Source organism: Giraffa tippelskirchi, chromosome 7 (assembly GCF_054371585.1).
Source record: "Giraffa tippelskirchi isolate mGirTip1 chromosome 7, T2T-mGirTip1v1.2.pri, whole genome shotgun sequence".
Classification (NCBI taxonomy): domain Eukaryota; kingdom Metazoa; phylum Chordata; class Mammalia; order Artiodactyla; family Giraffidae; genus Giraffa; species Giraffa tippelskirchi.
In genome coordinates this window covers 14,678,174-14,695,409 of record NC_137281.1, presented here as the reverse complement: position 1 = coordinate 14,695,409, position 17,236 = coordinate 14,678,174, and the positions used below count along the sequence as shown (strand labels likewise).

Below are 17,236 nucleotides of genomic sequence, written 5' to 3'. Positions count from 1 at the left end.
TGGAAGTGGCAGTTGGCATGGAGCCATCAGCCAAGAATAGAGGTGGTGGGGATGATGCCACTGGTAATTCCAAGGAGCTTTTCCCCCAACCCAAAGTCCTGGTATCCCCCTTCCTATCTTATTGTTTTTAAACTCTTTATTTGAATAATTATAGATTCACAAGTTTAAAAGAAACATGTAGGGCCCTCCTTGAATCCTTCACCGAGCCTCTCCAAATATTAACATCTTGCATAACTGATACAATATCAAAGCAGTTGACATTGGTACAGTCCACAGTGCTTATTCAGAATACACCAGTTACCTGTGTATGTGTAGCTGTGTGGAGTTTTGTCCACAGTTAAGACTCAACTGTGCCATCACCATGAAACTCCCTCCAGCTACCCCTTTATAGCCACATCTGTCCCCTCCCCCATCCCTCTGGCAACCAGTAATCTTTTCTGGGTCTCTTGTTTCATGAATGCTATATAAAAGGAATCACACAGTATGTACCCTTTTGAGATTCTTTTTCTCTCAGTTGAGAAGTCATCCACATTTTTGCATGTATCTGTAGTCAAATTCTTATTATTGCCGAGTTGTGTTCGGTGGTGTGGTACCATTGATGAATATTCAGGTAGTTTCTGGGTTTGGGCTGTGCAAATATTCATGCTCTGAACATGCGTGAAAATAAGTTTTCACTTCTCTGCAATAAATGCCCAAGAATGCAGTTGCTTGCCAAAATATAGAAACAACCTAAATGTCTGTTGACAGATGAATGGATAAAGGAAATGTGGTGTAATATACACAATGGAATATTATTCAACCATAAAAGAGGAAATCCTGCCATTTGCAATAACATGGATGAACTTTGAAGGCATTATGTTCAGTGAAATAATCAGAAAGATAAATACTGTACAATATCACATGTGGAATGAAAAAAAGTCAAACTCAAAGAAACAGTAGATAGAATGGTAGTTGCTTGGGGGTGGGGGAAATAGGACAGTGTTGGTCAAAGGGCACAAACTTTGAGTTATAAGATGAGTAAGTTCTGAGGATTTCATGTGTTGCATGGTGGCTGTAGTTAATTCTGTATTGTACACTGCTGTTGTACACTGTATTATACATCTGCTAAGTGGGTAGATCTTAAGCGTTTTCACGAAAAAAAAATATAACTATTTGAGATGTTAGATGTGGTAATTGTGGTAATCATTTTACAGTGTATACATATATCAAATCATTACATTGTACAACTTTAAGTATATTGTGATTTAATTTGTCACCTACACCTCAGTAAAGCTGGGGGTGTGGGGGGAGATGTTTCTCAAAGTGCTACTTACTCAACAAGTTGAGAGCATTATTATTTCAGGGAAAGGGTGTGCTGACCATTCTGTATTGTGTGTAGAAAAGTGTTTAGGAAAAAAAAAGAAAAGAATACAATTACATACTGTGTGGTAAGTCCATTTTTAGTTTTAAGAAGAACTGCCAAACTATTTTCCAGAGTGGTTGTACCATTGTACATTCCCACTGGCAAGCTGTGAGTCATCCGGTTTCTCCACGTCCTCATCACTATCTGGTGTCATCGCCACTTCTCACTTTAGCTGTTCTCATAGGTGTGTGATGATAGCTCATTGTGGTTTTAATTTGCATTTCTCCAATGGCTAATGATGTTGAACCTCTTTGTGTTTCAGTGTTTGTATATTCTAGACATAAGTCCTTTGTCAGCTCTGTGGTTTGCAGATACTTCCTCCCACCAGTCATTAGTTTGTCTTTTCATCTTGTTAACAGAGTCTTTCACAAAACAAAAGTTTTTAATTTTGGTGAGATGCAAATTGCAATTGTTTTCCCTTTATGGATCCTGCTTTTAGTGTTAAATCTTAGAACGCTTTCCTAGTCCTGAGTCCTGAAGGCTTTTTTTCCTAGAAATTTTTCCTTTTTTTTTTTTTTTTAGCTACACCTCTTGGCATGTTGGAATCCTAGTTCCCCGACCAGTGATCAAACCCATGCCCCTTGCAGTGGAAGCACAGAATCTGTACCACTGAACCACCAGGGAATTTCCCTCCTAAGAAATTTTTATTGTTTTATATTTTGCATTTAAGTCCATGGTTGACTTTGAGTTAATTTTTTAAAGCTAGTCTTTTCATAGGGTGAAAGGTTTAGGTTGAGATTCCTTCTTTTGCCTGCCAGTGTCCAGCACCACTTATTGAAAAGGCTCCTTCTCCTCCACTGTCCTGCTTTGCTCCTTAAAGCAAAAGCTCATTGGAAGGGGAAATCAACTGGGCACATTTGTGGGGGTCTATTTCTGTGTTCTCTGGACTGTCCCATTGAGCTATATACATGATCTCAGTGAGTTGTTTCTATCAATTCCATGAGGTGGGAAGCATGTCCCATTTTACAGAGGGAGAGGGAAAACTGAGGCTCAACAAAATGGATCCACTTGGGCGGGATCACTTTTCCAGGAACCTGGGCCTATGTGATTCCGAGGGACCAACTCTGACCCAGAGCTGTCCTCCTGCCTGTCCACAGGAATGGTCCCTTCAGGAGTCCCCACCCCCACAGTGACACTCGGTGGCTGTGATTCTGTGTTTCAGGCTCTCCGGCATTGGCAAGTGGAAAACTCTCACTTTCCCCTCAGATTCCAGCTCCTCCCAGCCCACCCCTCTCTCCCCAGGGCTCTCTGATGCTGCTCTCTGTGGCACTGGTCTCAGTATTTTTCATCTCTGACGGCCAGCCAGGTTGCAAGTCCTGCCAAACATTCCTAGCATACCTCAGCCCCTGAACCCCCCAGTGTTTCTCGTGGCTGGTCACCAGCCAGCCTTAGGAGGCCCTGGAGCAGCTTGAGCTGCCCCAGTGGCCTTTAGCCTTAGCTCCTTTCCCCGTTTCCTGTCTCACAGTTGACATCCTGGAGCCTGTGGGACCCAAGCCAGGCATTCCAGCCCAGCCACAGACATTTCCCCCTTTGGGACTCCTCTGTCTCCTGCTGTCTTCTCCTGCGGGCCTTGACCTGCCAGATTCATCAGGTTTTCAGGAGCTCAGAGACCCTCATAGACCAAACCTGTCCTGCAGCCCATCTTAGATTTACTGGGAGACAAGAGGACAAGAGGGCCTGCACTTTTATCAGCCATGTGGTGTGGGCCAGAGCTTCACCTCTCTGCCCCTAGGTTTGCTCACATGTAAGACGTCTGCCTCGGGGACTTCCCTGGCAGTCCAGTGTCAGGGCTCCACGATTCCACTGCAGGGGGCACAGGTTCAATCCCTACTCGGGGAACTAGGATCCTGCATGCTGCATAGCACAGCCCATAAAAGAAAAAAATTAGCTGTTTAAAAAAAAAACTCTTAAGGCTTCCCTGGTGGCTCAGTGATAAAGGATCCACCTGCCAATGCAGAAGACACGGGTTCGATCCCTAGTCCAGGAGGATCCCACAGCAGCGGAGCACCTAGACCTGTGTGCCACAACTACTGAGCCTGTGGCCTAGAGCCTGGCAGCCGCAACCACCAAGCTCACATGTCGCAACTGTGGAAGCCTGCTCGTTCTAGTGCCCGTGCTCTGCAATGAGAGAAGCCATTGCAGAGTGTGCCCCTGAGCAGCATTGAGAACATTCAAGGAGGGAAACTCTCGCGAGCACTCAGAACTGAGCCCAGCACACAGGAAGTGCTCTGTGAGGGTCCTGACTGTCACTGCCATGAGCACAGCTATGCCGGCCATTGCAGATGCCATCCTCATCCTCAGGAGTTTGCCACTCTTGTGTGCAAGATGAGCAAACGTCCAGACTTAGCCCAGAGCTAGGACAGAATTGTATGCCCAGCTCAGCACCCTACAGGGCTGGCCTGGACCCCAGACATTTGCTTATCGGGCTACCTGTCTGGCTTTTTTTTCCCCCTTTGTTTTCCTCTGCCAGTTCCATAAAGAGTGGTCTATCAGTTAGGAGGCATTTGACATTTTGGAGGGGGGGGTTGCTACTCTGGGTCTTCATTATGGTGCACAGGTTCTTCATTGCTGTATGTGGACTAAGTAGTTGCAAGGCACAGGCTTAGTTGCCCCACGGCATATGGGATCTTAGTTCCTGGACCAGGGATAGAAACTGTGTCCCCTGCTTTGGCAGACAGATTGTTATCCCCTGGACCACCAGGGAAGCTGAAACATTTGACTTTAGACAGAAAACCTAACTCAAGAAGGCATGAGCATTAAGGGGATTTATCATCATCACGTAATAATTCCAGAGGCAGGTGGCTCTCGGGCTGGTCAGTTGTATAGCTTCTTCCTCAGGGACCTGACTCCACTCATGACCCACAAGGGCTGCTGTGGCCCCAGGCAGAACTGGTGCCCTGCAGGGGAAGAGGGAAGAGCTGCTCTCTGTTTCTAAGGATGAAGGACCCCGGTCACTTGCCCACCCCTGAACTAACCCCCCCCACAACTGTCTTGTGTGCTTAGTCGCTCAGTCACGTTCGACTCTTTGTGACCCTACGGACTGTAGCCACACCAGGCTCCTCTGTCCATGGGGATTGTCCAGGCAAGAATACTGGAGGGGGTTGACATGTCCTCTTCCAGAGGATCTTCCCAACCCAGGTTTCCCGCACTGCAGGCGGATTCTTTACCGTTTGAGCCACCAGGGAAGCTCAAACCCTCAGAATTTGCTCAAGTCATGTGGTCGAGGGTTGGCTGCCAGAGCAGCATCCGGACTCCACCAGCAGGGACTAAGAAGGTGGTGCCTCCTAGAGTGGCAGCCAACAATGGCTGCATCGTGTGTCCACCCTTTACCCAGTCATCCTATAAGGCACCATCCCCAGCTCCACCCATCAGTATAGGAGACGGACAGAGCACGCTGGAGCCCTGCCCTCAGGACTCCACATCTGTCTTGGTACTTTCCTACGTGGCAGAGTAGGAAGTTCAAAGCAAAGATCTTGGCAGCCCAGGCCTGCTTCTGGGGAGTTTTGCCCAGAGCTGTGCACGGTGAGATGCTGGAATGTCCTAGTTTCATCAGCTTGACCAGGATTTGGCAGTGATACAGGTGGCCCCAAATGGGACATATTCAGCAACTAAAGAATGGTCAGCGTAGGCCAGTCAATTTGCATTGGGATGGGAAGAAGGCTTTTTAGTGAAAGAATTGTATGAGTGAACAAAGTACAGGTTTTCTTGATAGAGGACAGTTAGCTGAGAGATGAAGCTGGAAACATGTTTAGCTAAAGATAGTCCATCGAGGAATTCCCCAGTAATCCAGAGGTTAGAACCCTGTTCTTTCACTGTCAGAGCCTAGGTTCAGTCCCTGATTCGGGAACTAAGATCCCACACCATGCTGCCAGAAATTGTCTGGGAGTCACATGCGATGCTTTTATTTCATTGGCTGAAACTGCAAGGGAGTCTGGGAAGTGTAGTTTGTTAACCCATCACATTGCTGCCACCAATACAGTTTGGATCCTGCTACCATGGTGGAAGCAGAGAATAGACATTGAGGGAAATGCCTGCAGTGTCTGCCACTTGGACCTCCCTCTTACAAACCTAGCAACTACCGACCATTTTCCTTTAGCACTCAGGATTTGATTCGGGCGTTTTGAGAAAATGGAATAAACCCATCAACACTTCAACTTCCAGCAATACTGGAGTCACATTTTACCAGGAGGCTGTTCTACGGCTTGCATCAGCCATATATATACATTTTATCTCCTCCCTTTTGAGCCTCCCTCGCACCCCACCCCCAATCCCACCTCTCTAGGTCATCACAGAGCACCAGGCTGAGCTCCCTGTGCTATACAGCAGCTTCCCACTAGCTACCTGTTTTGTGCACACTAGCGTACGTATCTCAGTACTGTTCTCTCAATTCGTCCCACCCTCTTCTCCCACCACCCCCATGTCCACAAATCCATTCTCTACATCTGTGTCTCCATTCCTTCCCTGTAAACAGGTTCATCAATATCCTTTGTCTAGATTCCATGTATGTGCATTAATATATGATGTTTGTTTTTCTCACTTCACTCTGGTATGACACTTGCATCACTGTAAACAACCCAGTTTTGGTCTCTTTTATGGCTGAGTAATATTCCATTTTGTACATACACACACACGTATATACACCACATCTTCTTTATCTTATACACCACATCTTCTTTACCCATTCACCTGTCAATGGTGTCTTTTTTTCCTGGAGGCATTAGAGTTCAGGGCTTGGAGAAGTGGGGATAATTTGTGTTCTCCTGGCAGGTGAGGAAAGATGAGATTTCAGAAAGTCCAGTGCACCTCTGTAGCACTCCTCTGCTGCCTGTATACGTGAAAGCCAGGAGCTTAGAGTTGGTTTTCAGAGACAGCCCTGGCTTTGGACTGGCAGGGTGACCCCAGAGAAGTCAGTTAACTCTTCTTTTGGATTTTGGGCGAGGGATTCCAGTTTATTACCCTCTCAAGTTGCAAGTGCAGGCGTAGGAAACAAGTGAGGAATCACAGTATCAGCTTGATTAATGGAGGTTCAGTGACTCCTCCAAAGTCCAGGGCTTGTGTCCGTGGAATGCTTCTGGCTGCAAGTAACCAAACATTGCATGAATTTGTCATCTCCCAGAAAAGAAGGTTCAGAGGCAGAGCAGTTCCCAGGGAGGTTAATCCAGCACCTTGACAACATTATCTAGAGCCCAGTGGTTCTTCCTGCCCCCTCTCGTCCACACTCAGCATTGGCCTTGTTCTTAGACTGGTTGGGAGAGGGCGACAGCTGCAAGTGGTGTCATATTTGGACCCGACAACATCAGGGGTTGAGAGGCCATCTTTCCTTGTCATCTCCCTTTGGAGCAAGGAGACTTTCCCCACAACCTCTTAGCAGACTTCCCCTATCTCAGTCAGGTTATGCTGGTTAACAGACACCTGATAATTTCAGTGACTTAAGTCAGTGAAGGGGTTTCCCAGGTGACCCCCGATAAAGAATCTGCCTGTTAACAAGTTTGATCCCTGGGTCAGGAATATCCCCTGGAGAAGGAAATGGCAACCTACTCCAGTATTCTTGCCTGGGAAATCCCATGGACAGAAGAGACTGGGGGGCTACAGTCCATGGGGTTGCAGAGTCGGACACTACTGAGCAACTAAACAACAACAAATCAGCGAGGGTTTATTTTGCACCCACACTGCAGGTCCACCACCGAGTGGACCTCTTAGGACCCAGGCTCCCTCACAACTCACTGATCGTCACACAGCACCAACCAGCCAGTCTCAAAGGGCTGCAAGTGTGGTCCTGCCGTGTGTTTGTCAGGTGAAGAATCAGAAGTATTTCACGGGCGTCTTAATAACTCAAACCCTCTCACATGTCCTCTGCCTTTCCTAACCAACCCCAGTCAGAGAGAGGGTTTCTGCCATGATGGATTCTGATCTGAGATGGAATGGGTGTGGGGGAGGCGCCCACAGGCTCTGGGTTCACAGAGAACGTCACTGGGACCCGAGGCCACAGAGAACCTTTGCCAGGCCCTCTGTTAAATCTCAGGCCTTGCCTGTGGGTCTGGAGGGCCCACTTCCAGGAGAATCTCTTTGTTATTTCATCCTTCCACAACCCTGTGTAGCACTTGCCCAGCCTAGGTCACGCAGCTAGTGAGGGATGGAGCTGGGGTTGGGCCCAGACCTGCCTCATGCTGACTCCCGAGCCCTCAGTCTCTCCCCTGCAGCCCCTTCCTCCAGCAGAGAGACAGACAGACTCACTTCTGGCCCCTAAGCCAGTTGTATCACATGTCAGTCTCAGGCTATAAGCTCTGGGCACACAGGAACACATTCAGTCCTACAAGGAAGGACTTACTGCAGTTGCCTCTTGACAACTTGGGAAACTGTCGGAGCAAGGAAGTGATTGAACCTGGCTGGGCAGGAGGCCGAGGAGAGGTTTGATCCCCCAAGTGGCCTGCTTCCAGGCTTCCTGGACCTACAAATGGCTGCCTTGTTCTGCTCTCTAACATCAGAGAGAGAGGGAGCCCAAGACCAGCCTAGGAGTAGGGGTTGCTGACAGCAGCTCATCCCATTCCATAGCCAAGAAACGGAACCCCGGGGGACTTCCCTGGCAGTCCAGTGATTAGGACTCCGCGCTTGCAATGCAGGGGGCGATCCCTAGTCAGGGATCTAAGATCCCACGTGTCGTGTGGTGCAGCCAAAAAAAGAAATGGGACCCTAGAGGAGCCTAGGGACCTGAATGGCTTCTGCCCCGCCCTTTGCTTGAAGACCCCACCTGGCCCTGCGCGCCCTGCCACCACCGGCTCCCTGGCATGCTTCCCGGACAGAGCTCATTCCTGACCCGCCGTTAATAGCACGTTTTCAGGCTTACTCATCCAGCCTCCCAGCCTCAAGGAGCCTCCCGGGTATTTAAAACCCCCAGCGAGCAAGTCTCGAGCTCAAGTGGTTTTTGACACACCAGCCCTTCACCCTGCGCCCGCCTCCTCTCGCTCCCCTGCAGGTACACGGCCGCCCCACACCAGCTGCTGTCTTTCGATCCCCACTTCAGCCACGACGGGACATCCAGCGGCGACTCCTCATCAGGTGGCCTGACCAGCCAGGAGAGCACCATGGAGCGTCAGAAGCCAGGTAGGGCCCCCCCAGGCCAGCCGTGCCCATGGCCTCACCCGGCATGACCTGTTACTCACAGTGTGACGGGTGAAACCCCTCCCCCTGTCAGTGATGGATAAAACACAAAAGCAAGCTGTAAGTGCACCATGTAAGGTTAGAGAAGTCACCTGGGCGAGCGGTAGGGACCAGAGAGCTGGATCCGTGTCCATCCAGACAGGGCATCAGCAGGCGGGGTCTGCCGTTGCTGTCAATCAGGAACTGGAGCACAGGTGTGCAACACGGAGGAGGGGACTGCCAGGGGGCATCTGAAAGTGGTCCTCTGGGGGTGGGGGGCTGAGAGAACTGGCAGTGCCCTGAGAGTGCTCATTACAGAAAGCCTCCGATGCTGTTTCTCAGTTTTTCTGCTGAGACACGAGCCCAAATGCAGAGCACCTAGTGTGATAATATAATCACAAAGTGAACACACCCCTGCTCCACACCCAGGGAGAGAGAGACATGGCCAGCCTCCTGGCAGGCCCCAGCCCCTCCCACTCAGCACCCGCAAAGGCTACCATGTCCTGTTTCTCGGCCAGATTTAGTCTTGCCTGGTTTTAAACTTCACGCATATGGAACATAGATTCCCACTGGACACACTGTGTGTGTGTATACACGTATGTGACTTCTGTTGCTCAGTACTGTGTTGGTGAGGGCCAGCCACATGACTGTAGCAGCGCAGTTCTGAGTAGTATATCCACTGTCTGAATGATCCACAGTGTCTTACTCCATCCTAGCTTTGAAGGACATTGGGGTTGGACCAGTTTGGTGTTGCTTAGAACAGTGCAGCCAGGAATATCCTTGTACCTGCCTTTTCTGAAGATGTGCTCACATTTCTGCAGGGAATATACCCAGGAGTGGAATTGCTGGGTTATGCATTTAACTTTCTAAGAGATTGTCAAACCAGTTCCCACTCCCACCAGCGACAGAGAGAGAGAGTTCTTAGTGGCTCCGGTCCTCACCAGCCTTTTTCATTTCACCCTTCCCGGTGGACACATAGTGGTGCCACATTGTGTGTTTCATTTGCATTTTTCTGATGCCTGGTGAGACTAAACATCTCATCTGTTTACTCTCCTGTGTATAAGTATTAATCATGGCATGTACTCCTTGGATGAATATCTTCACCGTGATGTCTCCTACCTAACAAAGCTGTTCGCCCCTTTGAACTGTGAGAACCAGCAGGTGATAGGTGGGTTCAAAAGAAAGAAAATCAATGAAGAATCAGAGGGTGCTGACGTCGGAAGGAGAGGAGATGGAGATGTCCACACAGTGGGTGTTTGAGACTATCCAGGCAGTTCTCATGGGGGTTGACCATGTCTGCACATCACTGGCTATTCCCCAGGTGCTATGGGGCAAGGAGAGGTTGCTGCCCCAGGGTGAGCAGCCTGGAGAATTCCTCAGCACCTCCACCCCATGGTTCTCTCCCTCTGTATGTGTGTCTCTTTTTCTTTTTAAATTTTCTTCCTTCCTCCCTTCCTTCGTCTTTTGGCTGCACTGGATCTTCGTTGCTGTGCACAGTCTCTCTCTAGTTGCGGAGAGCGAGGGCTACTCTTCATTACAGTGCACAGGCTTCTCATTGCGGTGGCTTTTCTTGCTGCGGAGCACAGGCTCCAGGCACACAAGCTTCCGTAGCTGCAGTGCATGGGCTTCAGCAGTCAATGGTTCTGTTAAACCAGGGACAACAGTTGCACTTCAGCCAAGCAGGTTGCCCCCTCCCCGACCGTGCTTTCCCCACGTCCGCTGCCTCTGGGGCCTGCAGACACAGCTCTCTCCTCTGCTCAGCACACTTGATCCCACCCGCAGGTCTGTGATCTCTGCTCCCACACAGACAGATTCACTTCCTCCTCCCCACCCAGCTGAGAAAGAGAGAAACCTGTTGCTGGGAGTCGTCATCACACCAGGGTGTAAGTGGAGAGGAACTTTCCCAGCGTTCACTATTCACTATGGACTCCACATAAGGGGGTCACAGAAGCTCTCCATGGGCCTTCCTTCCTTCCATCTTCAGTCCCCCATAGCCCTACTCCCCTCTCACCACCTTGAGACCTTGTAAGTTGGCCGACATTTCCCTTGCACGCTCACAGGTCAGGGTGATCTGTGCTCAGAAGTCACCATAAAATCCAGAGTGTATTCAAGTCCCGGGTGAGGGGATCCAGCGGAGGGGATGGATGTGGGGCGTGCCCAGCCCTGGTCAGATGACTGTGGTCACAGCAGCAGTAGCACAGTTTCAGGTGCTCCACACTCCCTCCTGTTTAATCATCTCAGAAACACAGCAGAGGGGCCGCTGTGACCACCCCACTGGAGAAACGAGGAAGGTGAGGCCCCGAAAGGGTGTCCCTTGTCCGAGGTCCCGGCTGGTGAGTAGCTGCATTGAAATTTGGACCAAGACCTACTGGTTCTATAATAGAACCCCTCCTTGACCCACGCCTCCTGCAGATACCACCATAGTCCCTCACCCACAGTGTGAGCTGAGTATTAACTGGAAACAAGCACAGTGCCTGGAGAGTGATTTGTGGTGTTTGAGGAGGTCTCTGAACAAATCACATTTCAGGAGAGGCTAGAAGAGTGTGCGGGCGACAGCTGAGAGGAGAACATTCCAGGGAAGGGGAACTGCTGAGTGAAGACCCCCGGAGGGCAAGGGGTCTGGTGTTGGAGAAACAGGAAAGAGGCCAACGGGCTGGAGAAATATTGGGAGACGAGGCCAGGGAGGTGACGGGGACAGTGGGGGCTTTGTCCTTCACTCAGAACCATGGGGCTCAGCTCTTTTGAGCAGAGGGGGATGGGATCTGACTCAGGTGTTCACAGAGTCCCTCTGGCTACAGATTCGCATGGGGCAGGGCCAGTGGAGGGGGAGAGATGGGCAGGTTCTGGATACAGTCCTTTGGAAGTAAAGTTAGGATTTCCTGAGGTTCAAGGATGATAACTGGTTTCTGACCTGAGCATCCAAAAGGACAGAGGAGACGAGAGATGGAGGTTTAGGGGAAGATAAGGAGCTGGCTTTGGCCATGTCCAGTAGGGGATGCCCGGTATACACTCCATGGAGGTGTGTGGGCAGCCGTTTGTACAAGTCTGAAGTCGTGGGGAGATGTCCTGCCAGAGACAGAAATGTGGGAGCCATGGTGTCCTAGGTCGTAGAGAAGCTGGGTGTGACTGCCACGGGCTTGGCTCTCTGCAGAAATGTGGTCTGGCATTTTTGGCCCTCCTCCCAGCAGACCAGTGCTTCCTGGGCGTCTCAGATGCTTCCAGGAGGAAAAGCATCTCTGGAGGGTGAAGTAGGTGGACCTAGTGGGCAGTGACACCCTCAACTGTGTCCAGTCAGGCTGCTCTGTCTGTGTCCCTGAGTGCCCTGCCTGGCCCTCCACGCCCACCTTCCCCAGCAGGAACATGGCCCCAGAGCCCCCTAAGGTTGCAACAGGGGCAGCGGTGCATGTACGGTGCTGAACTCAGGCTCTGATGGGCCTGGTGGGAAGTTCTGAGTCAGCTGTATGACCTTGGCATGACCTCATCTCTCCCAGCCTCAGGTCCTTCTGCAGTGGACACCCTAAGTGTCTCTCCTTGCGGGGTGGTTTTGGGATCTAGTGAGATCACACCTGTCCAGCCCCAGCACAGGACCCAGCCCATCATTAAGAGAATGACGGCTCCAGCTTCCGGAGCGCTTACTCTGCACTGTTGCTGGTGATGTCGTCTCTGGGGAAGCACAGAGAGGGTGCCAGGGCTGAGAGCACAGGTCTGAAGCTCTGTGTGACCTTGGACCAGTTATTTAACCTTTCTGAGTCTTGATGTTCTCCTTCATCTATTAAACTGGTACTGATGTCACCTCATAGTATCACTGGGTAGTTATAGCAGGGTAATGCAGGCAGAGCGCTTATGGTAGTACTGGACACAGAACATGTGCTTAGTGATAATTATCATTATTATCAGTATTTTAACTACAGCACTGATCGAAAGTGTGAGCTCTGGGGTTAGACCACCGGGGTTTGGGTCCTCTGTTAGCGCATTGTGCGTTTGTAAGTTTGATAGATATTAATTAGCCTTCCATTTAGATTGTGTGTATGTATGTGTGTTAAACTTTTTATTTTATATTGGAGTATAGCCAATTAACAGTGTTTTAATAGGGACTTCCTGGTGGCTCAGTGGTAAAGAATCCACCTGCCAGTGCAGGAGACACGGGTTCGATCCCTGATCTGTGAAGATCCCACATGCCAAGAGGGCACTAAAGCCGTATGCCAAAGCTACTGAAGCCCACACTCTAGAGCCCATGCTCTAAAAGAGAAGCCACTGCAATGAGAAGCCCACGCACCACAACTAGAGAGTAGCCCCTGCTCGCTGCAACTAGATAAAGCCTGCATGCAGCAGTGAAGCGCAGCCAAAAGTCAAGAACTTTTTTAAAAAGGAACAATGATGTGATAGTTTCAGGTCGACAGCAGAGAGACTCAGCCATATACATGTATCCATTCTTCCCAGAGGTGGTGTGTTTTTTTTAAGATCTGATGCTCCGTTCAGACACGTTGACCAGCCTTGGGAGTTTAGACTAATTTACACCCATAGCAGCCATCATGATTTTCAACCTGTTTCACCTTTGAACCAGCCATTTCACTTGGAGAATTCTGTCCCAGACACAATTCCACATTTGCTCAAAGTTGAATGTAGAGAAAAGGCCACCAACATGTTAAGAAAAATTGAAAATAACCTGAATATCCATCAGTAGGAAACTGGTTAAATAATTGATGTCCGTTCAATGATGGAAAACTCTACAGCTGTTAAAAATAAGATAACTTCCAGTTCAGTTATGTGAACGTGTATCATGAAGACACACAGCAAAAAGCAAGTGTTCAGTGTATTTATCTGTAAAGTGAGAGAAAAATTGTCAGACAGTGCTTGTTACGATTCTGCTTCCATTTAACCGAAAAAATTGTGCATGGTTAACCAACAAAGGGATGCTACCTTGCATATATAAAGAACCCTGTTCAGGGACTTCCCTGGTGGTCCAGTAAGACTTGCACCACCACTGCAATGGGGGAGGAAGTGTGGAGGGGGGAGTGGTTCAATCCCTGATCAGGGAACTAAGATCCCGTATGCCATGTGATGTGGCCAACAGAAAAACAAAAAAGAACCCTGCTCACCAGAAAGTGGTCAGTTCCATAGAAAAATTTGTAAAGAGCGTGGACAAATAATTTATCAAATAGAAAATCCAGGTGGCCAAGAAGGACGAAAATGTGCTCAACCTCCTTTGCGGATGGAGGGTTGTTATAATAAGGCTTCACTAAGTTAATAAGCCATGCAAAGCACTGGCATGGTGCCTGGCACTTAGTAAGTGCTCAGTAAATACTCTGTTCATGAGTGTTGCTAGACGCTAAGACCTGAGTGGATGGGGGTCATGACCGTGTCATGGTCACAAGCTGAGTAGACAAGGTGGCGGAGGGATGGAACCATCAAAACCACATGTAGTGCCAGATTCTCCAGGTGAAGGCCTGAGTCACTTCTGACCGCCGGTGTGTCTCCTCTTGCACTGCAGAGCCTTTGTGGCATGTGCCCGCCCAGGCCCGGCTCTCAGCCATGGCTGGAAGCAACGGGAGCAAGCACGCCTCCAGGCAGGACGCAGCAGGCAAAGATTCCCCCAACAGGCATTCCAAGGTGAGTCTGGGCCCCGCCTGCCAACCCTGGGGAGCCAGGGCCGTGGGAGCCAGCTGCCTGTCCCGCCCTGGCTGCCGACGCCTGGACGGCTTCACAGCTTCACCTGGGCGTGCTCCTCCTCCGCCCCCTGCCACTCCAGCAGAGGGGCTAAATGCCTGGTCTGGAATTAGACCCAGCCCAGTGGTGCATCCTGGCTCTCGCCCCCACCATCCATCTCATCTTGAGCAAATCACTCACCCCTTCAAGCCATGATTTCCTCATTCCATCAGCTGTGGTGGGTGTCTTCACCAGCTTGGGCTGCCCTAACTAAAACACCGCAGACTGGGTGACTGATAAACAACAGTTACTGATTTCTCCCAGTTCTGGAGGCTGGGAAGTCCAAGGCTGAGGCGCAGGCAGATTCAGTGTCTGATGAGAACCTGCTTCCTGTTTCATGAACAGCCTTCGCCTCACCTCATGTGTGAAGGGAGCTCTTTGTGATCTCTTTTATAAGGCTATAAATACACATACATATGGATTTTATAACCCCCTTCATGAGGACTATATAAACATATAGGATAAATATGTGAAAATATATAGGGGTTTGTAATCTCATTCATGAGGGCTCCAACCTCATAACCTAATCACTTTCCAAAGGCCCTCCCTCCTAATACCTTCCCATCGGAGATTAGAATTCAGTGTATGCATGTTGGGGGACACAGACTGTTCAATCTTAAGCAATAGGTTAGCTGTTTTCCAGGTGGCTCAGGGTAAAGAATCCTCCTGCCAATGCAGGAGACGTGAGTTCGATCCTTGGGTTGGGAAGATCCCCTGGAGGAGGAAATGGCACCCCACTCCAGTATCCTTACCTGGAAAATCCCATGGACAGCAGAGCCTGGCAGGCTACAGTCCACGGGTTCACGAGAGTCGGACATGACTGAGCGAATGAACAACAAACTGCCGTAACAGACAGTCCCCAGGTCCTAGTGACCTCACACAAGAGAAGTTTATTCCCCTCTAATGCAGCAGTTCATTGTGGGTGTTCAGTGAGTCAGTTTCCGCAGAATTCAGGAGCCCAGGCTCGCTTCCTCTTGTAGCGGTTCCTCGGGGCACCAGAGCCCTCTACTGGGTCCCTTCCTCTTTCCAGCAGGTGAGGGAGGAGGGAGAAAGGACCTTTTTTGGCTCAGACCTAGACAAATGGCATAAGTGATGTGCACCTATAGTGTTACGTTGGCCAGGATGCTGTCATGTGGCCACGCATCACTGCAAGGGGAGCTGGGGGATATAGTCCTGTGTGCCCAGGAGGAGACTGAGAACTTGGCAGTCTCTTCACATCCATTCATTCAGTGAGTGAGTGATGAGCATGTACCATGGTCCAGGTCCTGGGACCCCAGGGATGAAGAGGACAGATGAGCCCCCGTGCTCACAAAGCTGACATTCCAATGTGGGCAACAAGCAGTCAGCAGAGAAACAGATTCATTATATAATGGTAAGAACTGATTCTTACTGTGAAAGAAAAAGTCCAGTTAAGGGAGAAGAGAGTGTCAGGCACAGCTGCTTTAGGATGAGGTGGTCAGAGAAGGCCTTCGAGGAGGTGACCTATAAACAAAACCTTGAAGTAAGAGGCAACCCGTGAAAATCATCTGAGGGAAATGCATTGCAAGCAGAGGAAACAGCAAGTGCAAAGGCCCTGAGAGAACAGTGCGCCTGGCGTGCTCAGAACAGTGAGGTCAGTGTGGCTGAGACGGAGTCATCTAGAGAGAGGAAGAAGGAGATGAAGTTAGAGACTGGAACCCAGAGCCAGATCATACAGGGCCCCAGAGGCCATGGGGAGGACTCTGGCTTTTCCCAAGTGAGAAGGAGGGTTCTGAGCAGAGAACGGACGCGAAGGGACATGCGTGTTCACAGCCTGTCTCTGGCTGCATGTAGGGCAAGGCTGCAGGCCGGGGATGAGAGGAGACAGACAGCAGTAGGGAGACGGGAAGAGGCTGCTGCCATCATCCAGCAGGAAGCAGTGGCGGACAAGACCGGGGTGGAGTCCTGAAGGGAGGCAAGCTGGCAGGTTTGGATCTGTTTTGAAGACACGGGCAACAAGATTTGCTGTTGGACTAGATATAGGTGTGAGAGCAAAAGCAAGGTCCAGAGTGACTCCACAGCTCTTGGGTAAGGACAGCCGAAAGGACGGAGGTGCCCTTAGGAGACAAGGAAGAGGCGAATTCAGGAGGGAAGGCCAGGAGCTCAGTTCCAGACACACTGAGCTTTTTGATGGCAGCACGTTATGTAGGCAGTGTCATTTATCCCTCTGAGCCACCCCATGAAGCAGGGTTATTATCAGCCCATTTCACAGATGTGGAAACTGAGGCACAGGGAAGTTCACTCAGTGGCCTGAGGTACCAAGGTCAGTAAGTCAGAGAGCCAGAGTTCAAAGCTGTCTGACTCCAGGGTTCACACTCAGATGTGAGGCGAACCCCAGTGGGAGGGTAGGTTGCCCCCCACCGCCTGTGGTCTAGGAATGATGATATAGTTCTCCTGCCTTCCAGGGGGAGCCCCAGTACTCCAGTCATTCCAGCAGCAACACCCTCTCCAGCAATGCTTCCAGCAGCCACAGCGATGACCGTTGGTTCGACCCCCTGGACCCCCTGGAGCCAGAGCAAGACCCTCTCTCCAAGGGCGGCTCTAGCGACAGTGGCATCGACACCACCCTCTACACCTCCAGCCCCAGTTGCATGTCTCTGGCCAAGACACCTCGACCAGCCAAGCCGCACAAGCCCCCAGGAAGCATGGGCCTCTGCGGGGGTGGGCGCGAGGCCACCGGGCGGTCTCACCATGCAGACCGGCGGCGGGAGGTCTCACCCGCCCCAGGCGTCACTGGACAGAACAAGGGCTACCGACCGAAGCTGTACTCCTCAGGCTCCAGCACCCCAACAGGCCTGGCCGGGGGCAGCCGTGACCCATCCAGGCAGTCCAGGTAAGGCTCCAAATCTAGCCCAGGTTCTTAAGGGGTCCTGACCACCTTCCCCCACAGTCCTGATGGTGGAGCTCCCCTCCCCAGAAATGTGCTCACAGATGGGTGTGCTCACACATTAGTTTGCTTGCAGATCTGGGATA

The 17,236-nt window shown here is 50.5% G+C and overlaps 1 protein-coding gene across 2 annotated transcripts in view; it reads left to right on the top strand.

Moving 5' to 3' along the window:
* SIPA1L3 (signal induced proliferation associated 1 like 3) overlaps positions 1-17,236 on the top strand; it is a 249,460-nt gene that overhangs the window by 191,377 nt on the left and 40,847 nt on the right. For both annotated transcript variants that reach the window (XM_081516644.1, XM_081516643.1), the window contains exons 13-15: positions 8,376-8,503; positions 14,031-14,149; positions 16,669-17,096. In XM_081516644.1, the coding sequence (XP_081372770.1) occupies positions 8,376-8,503; positions 14,031-14,149; positions 16,669-17,096 (675 nt within the window). The remainder of the gene's footprint in view (positions 1-8,375; positions 8,504-14,030; positions 14,150-16,668; positions 17,097-17,236) is intronic.